Below are 15,473 nucleotides of genomic sequence, written 5' to 3'. Positions count from 1 at the left end.
ACGAATCACCTTGATGGGTTGTTCTATGGTGGAATGTTGTGAGTATCAGAGTCGGGGCTCCCTCTTTCTCCTTGTGTGGGCTTTTGTTATGCTCTTAACCTGCAAAATGATACCCAATACAGAATATGCGAAGAAAAGATACCCAGAACACAGAATAGCAATGATTTTATTATTCAGAGAGTAATGTTCACTTGCCTCTTCGAGGAGGCAACCTCCAATAGAGTAGAGCTCGATTACAAAATAAGACACGATACTCCTCGCAGGGAGTCTCTATCCTTTATATATGACTCATACATGCAATACCACGGGCCAATACCGTGGGTTTTATTAATACCATCTATCTAATACTACGGCCCATTTGCAACTAACTGTGGTCTCGTCATTAATTGCGGGTTAACCACTTACAAATATTAATATGGGCTTTATTGACTCTTGACTATGACGTGATCCCATGACATAAATAAGGGGGTTAGGGTGGGACCCTAACATGCCCTCCCCCTTAAGACTAGCCTTGTCCTCAAGGCTGAAGTTGCGGAAACTGCTGAAGAATAGTGGCTGGTTCCCAAGTTGCATCTTCCGGAGAGGTGTCTTTCCATTTGACGAGGACTTCCTTAATCATGCGGCCGCGCAGCTGTTTGTCTCTTGTGTCTAGAACCTGTTCGGGTTGAAGCCAGATTGACCCTTCTTCGTCCAATTCTGGTAGACTGGTTTGAACTCGGCAATTGTTCCTGATCACTTTCTTGAGGCACGATACATGGAAAACTGGATGGATTTTTGCAGTAGGTGGCAAAGCCAACTTGTAAGCCACTTCTCCAATGCGCTGAAGTACTTGGTATGGTCCGTAGAATTTTGGAGATAGCTTCTGACAACCCTTGTCTTTGAGTGATGTTTGCTTATATGGTTGCAGCCTCAAAAAGACCTGATCCCCTTCTTGAAATTGGCGCTCTGAGCGATGCTGGTCTACCTGTTGCTTCATGCGGTTCTGAGCTTGATGAAGATTCTCTCTAAGATGGGCGAGCATGGTTGCGTGGTGTTGTAGGAGTTGATCCACTGCTTGTACTTTGGAGCACCCCTTGAGATAAGAAGTAGGGGAAGGCGGAAGTTGACCATATACTGCTTCATAGGGAGTCATTTTGGTGGTGGCATAATAGTTGGTGTTATACCACCATTCAGCCAGAGGTAACCACTGTACCCAAAGGTGTTGCTTTTCTGAAGTGAAACACCTAAGGTAGGTTTCTAGACATTTGTTGACGGCTTCAGTTTGACCATCCGTTTGCGGATGATAGGAAGTACTGAGTTTTAGTTGAGTGCCTTGTATCCTGAAGAGTTCCTGCCAAAAATTACTGGTGAAGATCGGGTCGCGATCAGACACAATAGAAGTGGGCATGCCATGCAATTTGAAAATCTGATCCATGAAATATTGAGCGACCAAAGTTGGTGTAAATGGGTGGGGTAGTGCGCAGAAATGAGCATACTTCAATAGTCGGTCCACAACCACCATGATGAGTGACTTGTTCCCGGACTTTGGAAGACCTGTAATGAAATCCATAGAAACTTCCGTTCAAATGGATGTCGGAATGGGCAATGGTTGTAATGTGCTTGGTGTGTTGACTGTTTCCCCTTTGTGGCGTTGACAGACATCGCATTCTGCTACAAAAGTAAGGATGTCCTTTTTCATGCCTGTCCAAAAAAATGATCTTCTGGTGCGAGCATACGTCTTCTGAAAGCCCGAATGTCCTGCAATGGGCGATGAGTGCAATTCTGCCAAAATGCGACCTTTGAGGGTGGATGTTGGGGATATTACGACTCTGTTCCTGTAGCGAAGAATATCATCCTGCCACGAGTAGCCCTTGGTGGAATTTGGATCTTCCTGCAATTGAGAAATGAGTTGGGAGAGCCCGGGGTGTGAAAACCATTCCTTGCGAGCCTCTTCAATCCATTCTGGAATGGGGAGGGAGATTGCTAGCAGAGTACTTTCTTCCTCAAATTGGCGAGATAATGCATCTGCTACACTATTGTCTTTCCCTTTCTTGTAAATGATCTCATAATCATATCCCAGCATTTTGGCGAGCCATTTATTTTGTTGTGGGGAGGATAGGCGTTGCTCCAAAAAATATTTAAGACTGTGATGATCTGTGCGGATTTGGAAACGTCGCCCCAATAAGTAAGGTCGCCAGGTCTCGACGGCATGTAAGATGGCCATCATTTCTTTTTCATAGGTAGATTGGCCCAGATTCCTCCCACTTAGTTGTTGGCTTGTGAAGGCCAAAGGTCGCCCTTCCTGCATTAAGACCGCCCCAATACCGGTCCCCGAAGCATCACATTCAATGACAAAGGATTTGGTGAAGTCAGGTAGTGCTAAGACTGGAGTGGAACACATGGCATTTTTGAGAGCGGTAAATGCCTGTTGTGCTTCCTCATTCCAGAAGAAGGAATTTTTCTTTAGGAGTTGAGTGAGGGGCTTCGCTATGCGGCCATAGTTGCGGACAAATTTACGATAATAGCCTGTGAGACCCAAAAATCCTCTCAAGCTCTTCAAAGTCTTAGGTTGAGGCCATTCTTGCATTGCCTGGATCTTTTTGGGGTCCACCTTGACACCTTCACGCCCCACAATGTGGCCCAAATACTCAACTTCTTCCATGCCAAACGAACACTTGGACATCTTGACAAATAATTTATTCTTGCGGAGCAGGTGTAGGAGTAGATCTACATGCTGAAGATGTGCAGCCCAAGTGCCACTATAGATGAGGATGTCATCGAAGAAGACAAGGACAAATTTCCTGAGATATGGTTTGAGAATGTGATTCATAAGGCTCTGAAAAGTAGAGGGGGCATCACAAAGACCAAATGGCATGACTAGGAACTCATAATGGCCTTCATGAGTTCGGAAAGCAGTCTTGTGAATGTCGACTTCCTTCATGCGAATTTGGTGGTAGCCTGAGCGAAGATCCAGCTTAGTGAAGAATTGAGCCCCATTGAGTTTGTCCAACAAATCGTCAACCACCGGAATGGGAAATTTATCTTTGACTGTCAGCTTATTGAGGGCCCTGAAGTCGGGACACATCCGCCACTCCCCATCTTTCTTGAGCACCATGACCACTGGGGATGAATAAGGACTAATGCTGGGACGAATAACACCTGATTCCAAAAGTTCCTTGATGATTTTTTCTATTTCATTCTTTTGGGTGAACGGATATCTGTATGGCCACACATTTGGGGGTTGGGCCCCTGGAACCAAGGTGATGCTATGATCATGTTCCCCTCGCGAGGGTGGAAGCTCATGAGGCTTGTCAAAGACCGACAGATGGTTATTTAAAATCTGTTGCATCTCAAGATGAATTGGCAGAGACTTGGTTTCGACGACCTGGATGGCATTAAATTGAGCTACCACTCCATGATTGCCCTTTTTTAACAATTTTTCCATCCGATGCGAGCTGATGATAGAGGGGGCTCTCGCCTGGAGTCCACGGAGGGTATGTGTGTAGTTGTTCTGCTTAAAACTCATATATAACTCCTGAAAATCCATTGTGATTGGCCCAAGCGTGCGGAGCCATTCAGCGCCGAGGACAATGTCGCAACCCCCCATGTGTATGGCAAACATGTGGGTTTTCAACTGATAATCCCCCATTTGAAGTTTGACATTTTCACAGCGGCCTTCACATTTCATTGTGCCCCCATCCGCAATTTGGACTTGGAAGTTAGAAACTGCTCGTACAAAACAATGCACTGCTTCTGCGATTTTTTGATGGATGAAATTATGGGTACTTCCACTATCAATCAAAACTACTACTGGGCGATGTTTAAGAAAACCCCTGATTTTGAGAGTTTGAGGGGAAGAAATCCCTGCCAACGCATGCAGCGAAATAACTGGTTCGTCAGAGACATTCTCCTTTGGGTTGTCTTCTTCTAGCGCCTCATGTTCCTCAAGTGGTGGATCTTCCTCTGTTGAGCTGTAGTCAGTGGCATCTATTTGAAAAAATTTGGGCTCCTTGCATTTATGACCTGGGGAGTATTTTTCATCACAGTAGTAACATAGTCCTTGCTTCCTTCTTTCGGCCATTTCCGCAGGTGACACCTTTTGGACCTTAAGTGTTTGAGTCGTGTTGTGAGCCTGTGGGAGACGACCTTTAGTGGGGAAATTTGGGCGACTGTATTGGGCTGCTAATGCACGTTCCACGTTACGGGCTACCTTGCAAGCCTCTGTCCAAGTGGGAGGGTGGTGCAGTAAGACTTGAGCTTTGATGGCTTCTTTAAGACCACTGATAAAACATTCCGTGTAGAAATCATTTGAGAGACCCCAAGTGCGGAATGCTAAGGCTTCAAAAGCTGTAATATATTCATCCATGGTACCTGTCTGTCGCAGCTTAGTAAGACGACCCAAAAAAGAGTCCTCCTGTTCAAAGCGGTCTCGAAGAGCTTTGGTAAATTGGGTCCAAGTCTTAAAAGGTCCATTGCAACGTTGATGCCATTCCCACCATTGCCACCGTTCATTGTCCAAGTACATGCTCCCCAACATAAGCTTAGTCGCATCATCTAAGATATGATTCAGTTTGAAATACTGCTCCATTTGTGCTATCCATGCGGACGGGTGAGAACCGTCAAATTTATGCATATCCAACTTGGGAGGTCACTGACTGGGTGGTGGGTGGGTGTGCCAGACGTGAGGAGAGTGGCTAGACTCACCCTCATTGTATTTAGTGTCATTATACGCCTCCTCGTGGGCTGGCTCCTTGCCCTTCGGGATTAATTGTTGGACCTGGAGAGATAGTCCGGTAAGCTGCTTATTGATGGATTGGACGGATTTTTCAAGTTCGTCCATTCTTTCATTGGCCATTGCTTGAGCTCTAGTTTCTACCATACACCAACCTGATGAAAAATTGGGACCGCCTAAAATTTTTCACTAATAATTGAATGGTACCACCGTGCTCAGCTCGTCGTCCTGATTCTGATGGGCTAGATCACCAATAAGCGCCCGGGAAGATCTCAGACTTTTTTTTATTTTTATTTTTATTTTTATTTTTTTATTTTTTTCTGAAAACTCCTAACGGAGTTTTACTCCTTCCTGATCAATACTGCAGTCGCCAAATCCTCAAAATGTCAATGCGGCCAAAAGTCCTGCGAAAATTATACCTCGGTATAGGAACCCTTCACAACAACTCCGATCTGGTGGATCTGAGAGATCTGAATGGCGGATCGGATAGCTCTGGGCGGCGGAACAGACTGCTGCTGCGGATCGGCTGGCTCTAATAGATCGGAATGACTGATCTGCGAACTCGAGACTGCGGGACTGATGTCGGCTGCTTCTGCACCCCTTTGCACCAGCAGATTTGGAATAGATGATGTGCGATCCCCCGATAGAAAAGGGAACTATGGTCTTGAGGAGTGTCAGGTGCTACAGATCGCAATATACATAAGGGTCTGGCAGTAGTACTCGGCCCAATGTTTCAGGGCTCTAACTAAGGAGGATCGACCGTACCCTTAGCCGTACAACCCGACTACCCTATCGTACGAGCGAGTAATCTCTCCGAGTGCTGTTCTCGGTGTACTGTAGCCACAAGACGACCGACGGTTTATCTATGGCGAGGTTTCAAGGGAGCCTAGGGTCTTCCGATATACCCAGAGGGTATGTGGAAAACAGTCCGTGCGCGGTTCTGTCTAATGCGCTACTACTCGAAGGGGTACCCACAGGGGTTACAAGGGAGTCCAACAGACGTGACCACCTCTTGTATTTCCTGCGTGCATGCCTCCCCAAATCCGCAGGTTTATGCGCTCAACGACAGATCCCGTGGTTTAAAGACGCCGGAACACGTCTCTAGCCAAAAAAAATAATTTTTTTGCTAAGAATTGGCGATCCCACCGGCCCCGGAAAGTGCTCTGATACCACTTGTTATGCTCTTAACCTGCAAAATGATACCCAATACAGAATATGCGAAGAAAAGATACTCAGAACACAGAATAGCAATGATTTTATTATTCAGAGAGTAATGTTCACTTGCCTCTTCGAGGGGGCAACCTCCAATAGAGCAGAGCTCGATTACAAAATAAGACACAATACTCCTTGCAGGGAGTCTCTATCCTTTATATATGACTCATAAATGCAATACCACGGGCCAATACCGTGGGTTTTATTAATACCATCTATCTAATACTATGGCCCATTTGCAACTAACTGTGGTCCCGTCATTAATTGCGGGTTAACCACTTACAAATATTAATATGGGCTTTATTGACTCTTGACTATGACGTGATCCCATGACATAAATAAGGGGGTTAGGGTGGGACCCTAACAGCTTTGGTATCCTGGTATCCCATTATGGCCTTTGCAAATAGTGATAACACAACCAACTTGGTTGCCATTAAGGCACATTCGAACGGATAGACAGGTTGCTATGCTAGTCGAAGAATGAGCAAAAGGAGCATACAGGTTAACCTTATTCTTAAACTCAACATAAAAGAGTGTATATATATGATGCTATTAACAATGGTTTCTCATCATGTTGAGATGGATGGCACCACCATTAATGTCTAGAGTCCATCAGTTCGAGTAAATCAGTGAGTAGTTCACCTAAGTGCTTGATTGAAAATGTACATGAATTTTTATGTAGGGGAAGCTTAGCGTCATGAGGGAGCTCCCTGCAAAGACATTCCAATTATTTTAGATACCTATCTAGATGTTAGCCTTGTCCTTCTAGGAGTTGTCTCCTTGCTCAAATTACATTTTAGTATATAACTGGTACGTCTGCTATTTGAACTTGACATTCTTTGTTAAATGCAAGTCTACCTTCTCAAAATGGTTGCCAAAAGAATTATTTCATATCTTCATTTATTTAGGTGAACGCTAAGCTAGATGCCATTGAACCCCCATCTAAAAACAACTTATTTTATATGGGCATGTGGCAATCACTGTAAAAGGTGTCTTTTTTATTATGTTATTTTCAATTAACGATGATCATTTGGTGGGACACATAATAAGTTCTATTGCATGATATTTATTTCGGAACTAATCTATTGATAAACATCTGGGCAACATGATATCGTTTTTGGTCATCAGGATTCCAATGCATTGGTTGAAGCTCTCTCTACGAATCCAGAATATTTGAGGAACAAGGTAAGTTTTTCTTAGTTGGATAAATAAAATGTATAGTAGTAATAGTCCTTTGGCTACATATGTTTATTTATCTTTCAGAGTGCCTAAACAAATCAAACATGGTATTACATTTCTCACTAATTGTAATATTTCAGTTCTTCATAAATGTGTATATTTATTTTCAAATTGCATTTGTTAATTAAGTATGTGGGCCAAACCTTCCCAACATACTTATGTTGATAGTACTCTTCCACTTTTAGGTTTGAGACCTATTTTATATGCCTCCATTATTTTCCATGCATCGTATATTATTTATGTTTTTTGTACCTAATATAAAATTGAATAGGAATGTTTGTCAAGTACCCTCACTCCTGTTTGTACATATTCTTCTAGTATTATCATTCATCTCACTGCGCTGGATGAATGGGGGATTTGATAATGAAGCCAGGCTAGACTATCTTCCTTTCTAGACTGTAGTTTGAATTTTAAAAGTTATGTTTTGTAGGTACATTTGACAACTTAAAATATAAAGTACGTTAGGGGCAAAGGTTTATTTCAGGTTATGATTGTTGAGGCAAGGGTAAGAAATGTGATAATAACAAGGGTTTAAATCAGGACTAAGGTGCTGAATATACCGAGAGAGACGGTGAATTAGTACTTTTTGCTATATTGACAATTTTTAACCATAATGCATTAGATGATAACCATCTGAGATAAAACACATGAACTCAGAGATTTTAAAGTGCAAACCCAAACCAGGAGAAAACCTCTTGAATGCTTTGCTATCAACTTCAATTTATTACATCAACTGGCGAGGACAGCAATCCTTTGTAAACACCAACTTATAACTTTCGGAGACACCAATCCCCCAGCTGAGAACGAACTCAGAATTTGTAGGCACCAACCTATAGGAGATAACAATCCCCCAGCTGAGCACTGACTTAGCTTCAAGTTGTTCTTGGATTTGTTGTAAACAACTTCTGGTCTTCAAATCTTCAGTGAATTGTCATCTAATCATGCAACCCTCAGGGTTGCACTTGCACCTTCAAACCTGATCACAACCACCTGTCCTACACTTTCCTTTTCTTCGTCTTCAAATTTTACTCAACTCGTCTTGACCTAAGCTTTTGTAACAATGTCTTTGGTACAACTCACCTTGCAGAAACCTAGGGCTTGTTGTCTATTGGCAGCTAGCACTCAACACTCAACAACTGTTACTGTCACACTGAATGTTATTTTAATTTAAGGCTTTACAATTGCATAGTATAACTTACAGGTGCAATTACAATTACCGTTTACACTTCAAGTCTTATATAAACTTTGTTAGAGCTCTTTTCCTAGCTCTATCCAAACATGCAGTGTCACAGCTGTAGCTTCACTTCAACTTTTTGGTTAGGTCTCACCCTTGTACGCTTCACAATCACTGCACTTGGGTTGTCACAGTTATGTCACACAATCTATGTAATCCTTCTTTACCGGTGAATGCACACCCTGCACCTGCATCTTCCACTGTTTGGGCTACTCACTACCTTGTTTGTCCGCAACCAGGCCTAACTCTGCTGCCCTAATCCACCTCACTGTGCACTTTAGTAAACACTTGCGACTCTCCTCTTTTGTTGTCGTGGTTTAACCTATCTGTCCAAAGACTAGGGCTGCGGCCTAACTCACAATCATGCAATAGTGCAACTCTAACCTTTAATAGGCTCGACCTTCAAAGGTCTGTCACAAAACTAGGTTACCAACTGTTAATTTTAGGGTTAGATTGTTCTTAGTTGAAGATAATTGCATTTTCAAACTTATAACGTTTTGATTTAGTGTTCACTCCATAACATCTTAACATCATTAGCAATTATGTAGAAAGAACAATAACATCATTAATGTAATAGAACATTAAGGAACAACAAAAGAAAAACATACACAATAGAGACACCGGGATTTATGTTAGAGACCAGGGATAAACCCCACAAGGGGGAAAACCCAACTAGATTCTTCTTCTATTAGATATTCATCAATTGTTCAGCTGAGATACAAAGTACAATGAGAATGAGATACAACAATCACATCAGTCCTTCTAAGGCCAACCTAAGTAAGTTCACAACTTCGTTTGTGAACTGACCTCTAGAGAGCTGCTGCCATATCACTGTTCTCTAATTATATTAAGTATAAATTACTGTATGGATTGTTACCGCTCAAACTAGCAGGGGTAGGAGGGAATCCTAAAGGGACAATTGATAGGTCGAGGGCAACAATAGAGCAATAGCCCACTGTCACCTCAGCGAAAGCTCCTTACTTTTTATGGACTTTCACCGATGGGAGGAGACCTGGTATGATAAGGATCACAAAGATGAATAGATCAAAGATAGGATGAAGGGTGATCCTAGAAGCCTATTCACAAGAGAGGCTCAAGATTGTGGCTTGCTTGTCTTGGAAGACAAGATGGAAGGCTCTCTAGGAAGGGCTTGGGGAGAATTTCAAGGGTTAGGTTTTGAGTATGTGTCTTATAAAGGAGATCCCTAAGCCCTAGAATTCTTGTGGAAACTTGGGTTCCAGGTGATCTTTGAAGAATTAACCTTGATAGTGCATGGGACCAAGTGGACCCGAGGTTAGGTCAAGAGGATAGGATTTAGCAACCAATGATATACTTGACCTAATTAGGGAGGGGAAAGGGATCAAGGAATGAATTTTCAATGAAAGGCAATGCAAGGATCCCAGTGAGGTTTCTAGCCTAAGGGAAACCAAGGGCAATAATTGGTCTTCGAGCTAGGGCTTGCGATATCTCAAGATCCCACCGTTGAAATCTCATGAAATTTGGAGGGCTTCTTAAGGACACACCAGCACAGTTGTGGACCAAAAATTGAAGTATTTGGATGGCTAGATTGTGAGATAATTGATGCCCTAGGTGACCTATGTAGGTTAGGCCTAGAGAAAGAAGTGAAGGTGAAAGAAATAAGATTTAAAGTGATTACCAGAGGAGGACCAGTGCTTTGTCCTTTGGGAGAGATGGAGTCATGGAAGATTTAGAGTTTGGATTGATTTCCACTTGCCAAGGAGGCCTAAAAGACAACTTTGTTTGACATTAGGGCTTAATGGAAGTAGCTTCAAGGTCATTTATACTTCGTTCAACAATATTTGGTGACTTGTCTAGACAAGGATATCTCTAGAAACATTCATTCATTCAAACATGGCCCAATCATGATACAACACTATTTAGAGATTTAATTTCCACAATTTCGTTTCATGAAAAGCAACAAATTAACCCTAGAATAACGAAAATCCCAATATCATGAATGCAACAAAATAAAGAACCAAAATAGCATTAACATAGTACTCACTTGTAAGAAGAATATATCCAATCACCAAAATATGTCAATCATAAAAGCTCCAAGACAAAGAAGAATAACCAAACATCAAAATTAATCCATTCATCCTAAAAGTCTCATTCTCAAAGATAGCAAAAATATCACAAGAAGATATGATCCAATCCAACTGATGATGAGAAAATGAACTCATCTCACTTGTATTTATACACTAATGAGGAGTTCGAATTTGTCTCCTTGGCCTACATAAGCCCCAAAAATAAAATAATCTGCCAATATTCTAACTTTTGGTGACAAGCCCACCAAACTAGCTCACAAATGAAAGAATATGTGTCTTAAGAGGTCAAATGATAATCTATGCATGTCGTAGGGCCCTCTAAGAGTTCTGATGAGATCCATGGGTGCCATAATGAAGAGTAGGACCCTCAAAAGTGATGGACAAGGGGTTGGCCTCTTGTCTCTAAACAATAAACCTGTGGTCCTCCCAATGGGTGTGGGGGCACCATAATAACCTCATGGGTCTCAAAATGAATCAAAGATGCCTGTAGATTGTCTGCAAGGGCTTTCATGATGGTGTAGGGGATGCTACATCGTCCTACAAGTTCTGGGTCAGCTGCCAAGTGCATGGTACATCAGTGGGGCCGGCTAAGCGTAGGTGAACCAGGTGCATCTTCCTCGTCCAATGGGAATATCTCGAGCATCTCTAACCATCCTTGGGGATCCATGGAGTCTATTGCTGTGGAGGCCCATGGCTCACAACACACACCCTACATGTGCCAATGTAGCCCTTTGGAGGATTAGGACCTTGTATAGGGAGACCAAACCCAAGATGGAGACCATCTTCAATCCTGCATAAGATCCAATGCATCCCCTAGCTTTCAAGTACAACAGGTCATTAGGGAAATCGGGTAAATGAGCTTACCAACCATGGACCATAGGTGGGGACTTCATAATGGCTTGCCCTTTCATAATGGGCTTCGGGATGTGTCAGTGTCTCGTAAACTGCAAACCGGGTTAACCAAGTGTCCTATTAGGTGGTTTCTACTTCTAAAGGGGATAATATGTTCAAGATACACCCTTCAAAAGGTGGTGGCATGTGACAGATAGGTGAATGAAGTAGGGGGTGAGAAGGGTAATCGCTAGGCCACATGCTAGGGTACAAGGGTAGTTAATAAAAGGGAAACCCACACTTGGGTTTATAATGTATAGGAGGGACTAATCTATTGAAGTTTCTAAGTCTACCAGTTAGAAACTTTCCATGCACTTTACTGATTTATTCCTACCTACTTGTTCCATTACTTAACAAGTTATTTACAATGTAAATACTAAAAATAAACACTAGTGCATACTCAACATATTATAGATCATCAACTGAAGGAAATAGAAACAAGCACACAAAATGACACCGTTATTTTTGGACCAATGTCCCCGGAAAAACCCAATGTTGGAAAACCGATGCAGCTATCTGAGGGTTTTCTTATTAAGCAATTTGAGAGTACAATCTGGGTGCCAAATCTAGCTTACCCAACAGAGAATGCCCTTGGCAGTAGTACCTCTCAGTCTGAGACAAATATCCTGGCTGAAACCCCGGATAAACCCTCCAGCAATTCCTTAGCTCTAATCTACCCTAGAAACCCCAATGTTAGCCTCTCTGTGGACTGCATCAGCCTCTCTCTGCCCAGTGCTGGCCCTGCGTCAGCCTCAGGAGGCCCTGCGTCAACCTTTTGGCCCTCTGTGTCAGCAACGCTGGCCTCTCTGAAGCACTGCACAGCTCCTGGCTGCCTTTGCGTGGCCCTGCGCGAGCCCTAGTTGCTACTGCGTCACTCTCTCTGGCTCCTGCGCTGATCTCCCAACGTTATCTCTGCCTCTCCTCTCTGTACTCACTGCCTCTCAACTGCAACTTTGAGCAGTGATGCTATCTCTCTTAGCAAACCTTGCTCTAGAGAGTAGAATGACTGATCATCTGGTGTGCTCTCCAAGTGACCCTCAATCCCCCTCTTATACTTTTCTTGTTGACATATCAATGGTCGAGATTAAGTCCCTAATCAACGACTAAGATTAGATCTAGCTTGATCCATGTCTTTTGGACCATTCTAACACAGTTTTATATTAATCCACATTGATATTTTAATTTCTCTAAGTTTAGACTTAGGGACTCCATTAAAAATATTAATTATTTTAATATCTCTTGAACTCTTTAGAATCTGCCCAAACCCTTTTTGGGTATTGGAGATCTCATGTCCCAACCTGTCCACCAAATTCTGTGGCTAGAGAACATCCGATGCTACTAAAAATCCACACTCCCTCTTAGCGAGGACTGTGCTCTAGCAATACTCCTCATTGAGTATTACTCTTATCATCCAGCATCGGTCCCTGTGCTGATGCTAGGCCTGCTGCCCACCATCCTCTGCATTGTTGTATCTTGTACTGTTGCCCATGGTTCTGCCACTGCCACTCCTGCATCTGTACGACAACTCTCTCTGCATCCGCATTGTTGCTGGTCCTTTCACCCAACACTGCATTCGCACATCAACTCCTCTCATAATGCTGCATTGTGCTTCCCACTGCTGCACCGCAACTCAGTTACTAAGAAGTAAGTAATTGGTCTCGCAACTTTGACCTCTCTGTTGGGCTAGAGACCCTCCTGATGCTGAAGCTCCCTCTGCCGCTGACAAGTGCTCCCTCTCTGACCTCTGCGCTGCTACAACAACTCCCTGCATCTTGCACCATTGCACCCCTCTCTGTGCCATCCTGCACTGGTGCAACACTCCCGTGCCTCTCGCACTTCTGCAACTGCTAGCCTCGTGCTGTCTCGGAACTCTTGCACTGTACCTCTCTTTGCTGCTCCACCTGCATCCATCTCTACCCACATCATCCAGTCCTGCTACTCTTTGTGGCTCCCGTAGCAAGGTCTAATCTAAGAGGCTGGGTACCTCGAGGATCCTACCCCTCATCGCTTGTAGTCCGCCTGACTACAACTTGATGTCTCCCCACTTCCGCTCAAGTAGTGTGTGTGCACTCATGGCACACAAAACAGAAAGGATCCTGGCCTTCTAGATGACAAAGTTGGATGCCTCATCCAAGCTGTCCAGATTCCTCAGCCCATTCATGGCCATCTCTCTGCTCTTCTTGTTGACTCCTCCGAGTCTCTCTACTTCCCGCCTGGAAGTTCTCTGTTCGACTCCTGGTGAGTCTACTTCCCGTCTGGAATTTATTTGTTCGACTCCTGCTGAGTTTCTCTACTTCCTGCCTGGAAGTTCTCGGTTTGACTCCTGCTAAGTCTCTCTACTTCCTGCTTGGAAGTTCTCGGTTTGACTCCTGCTGAGTCTCTCCGCCTCCTGTCTGGAAGTTCTCGGTTCGACTCCTGCTGAGTCTCTCTACTTCCCGTCTGGAAGTTCTTGGTTCGACTTCTGTTGAGTCTCTCCACTTCCCGTCTGGAAGTTCTCTTCTAGACTCCCTCTTAGTCTCGATTTCCCACCTGGAAATCCTTCTGCCAACATCAAGTTGCCCCTCTCTGATCGTTTGTGCAATAGCAGCATTGATCCGAATTCCTTGGCTAGAAATCCGCCTCAGTAGCAACTCCCTCTACCTTGGCCCTGCCTTGTTAGGTACTGTTCTGATTACAGTACCCCACCAGCTCCACTCTGCAACTGACCCACAGCCTCCTAAACCCCAACAATCTGAAGGTTAGAGCTCCCAGGCTCTGCGCAATCCCGACACCGACAAATCAACTTCCTCAGCCTACTGCATCCAATGTTTTACAACTCGGACTCGGACTCGGACTCGGCCGAGGATCGACTCGGACTCGGACTCGGACTCGGTAATGACTCGGCCGGCTCGATTTCAATGACTCGGTCGTTGTAAAAAATACATTAAATATTTATTTTTTTTATAAAAAAACATAATTTTAAAGATTTTCATTCATGTTTCCAAACACACAGCATTATAATATAGATGGAAGACAACATATGATCAAAGTAGGCTCATGAACCAATCCATTATATCAAAATGGTACCCAATGGGTGGGCAGAGACTCAGCCCAAACTATGGGTGGGCAGAGACTTCAAGCCCCCGACTTAGTTTCCCAGCTTATATTTTGAGATAAGTGTTTACCACAATTGATATGAGCAATGGATGTCATGTTTATATTTCTGGAATGGTTTATATGCTAATTAACTGTGTGAAGTATGCTTTCTTAAGGGATTGGAATTGCTCATGTTATGATAATGCTTTGATTGTTGATGAAAATGTAAATGATTACATGTGTTGACCTCATGATATGCATCTGATCATGTGAAAATTGCAGTACTCTATATGCATGTGCCATGGACTCTCGAGTCTAATTAATCTCAGCATTAAGGGTGCTTATGGACACTATTCAAGTTTAAGATGCTTGCATTAATAGATTCCTGTGTGGTAAAAGGAATGCTACAGTTCATAGCCTAGATCTTTATTAAATAAGTCTACACTTGTGTGAAATCCTACATGTTGTGTCTACACTGCTGAAAGAATGGTGATCATAATCATGAATTAACTTTAGCTATACGTGCCACAAGAATGCATCACAGTCATTGAGTGGCTGATTGTAGTTACTATGTCTAATCCTGGGCTGCAAGAGCATAGATGTACATATACCCAGCTATTTTATTAACTGTTCTTGAACACCTATTTGAAACCTAAATAATACAAATGGCACCTAGAGCAACCGTGGGTTCTTTGACTCGGCCGAGTCAATACGGACCCGGCCGGGTTGGATGACTCGGCCGAGTCATAGTTGACTCGGTCAACCGAGCCGGGTTGCTGGCCGGGTCATTAAAATTTGCTTTGTCTCGGTTCGAAACGGCCGTTTCCGAGTTGACTCGGCCGGGTTGTAAAACACTGACTGCATCAACCCTCCTAGCTTCTGTGTGGCTCTACGTGAGTCTCCCTTTGCCTCCCTTAGCCTCTGCGCTGCCTCTTCCTGGCTCACCCTTGATGACGCAGGCACTGTATCACCCTTCTCTTGTTGCTGCTTTGCTAGGAACAACTTTTGTCACTCGTGACAACTGTTTTCTAGTGCTATTGCTCTG

General features: G+C 43.5%; 1 protein-coding gene across 6 annotated transcripts in view; it reads left to right on the top strand.

The window, feature by feature from the left end:
• AAS (Pyridoxal phosphate (PLP)-dependent transferases superfamily protein) overlaps window positions 1–15,473 on the top strand; it is a 526,642-nt gene that overhangs the window by 202,984 nt on the left and 308,185 nt on the right. For all 6 annotated transcript variants that reach the window (XR_016267022.1, XR_016267021.1, XM_089459844.1 and 3 more), the window contains one exon: window positions 7,052–7,108. Coding sequence is in view for 4 of the 6 variants with exons in the window: in XM_089459844.1 (XP_089315970.1) it covers window positions 7,052–7,108 (57 nt within the window). In the remaining 2 variants the exon portion in view is untranslated. The remainder of the gene's footprint in view (window positions 1–7,051; window positions 7,109–15,473) is intronic.

The sequence above is a fragment of the Pinus tabuliformis genome, chromosome 7 (assembly GCF_031772625.1).
Source record: "Pinus tabuliformis cultivar Carrire ecotype Pingquan chromosome 7, CPIR1, whole genome shotgun sequence".
Lineage (NCBI taxonomy): Eukaryota > Viridiplantae > Streptophyta > Pinopsida > Pinales > Pinaceae > Pinus > Pinus tabuliformis.
This window is presented reverse-complemented; position numbering and strand designations above follow the sequence as displayed.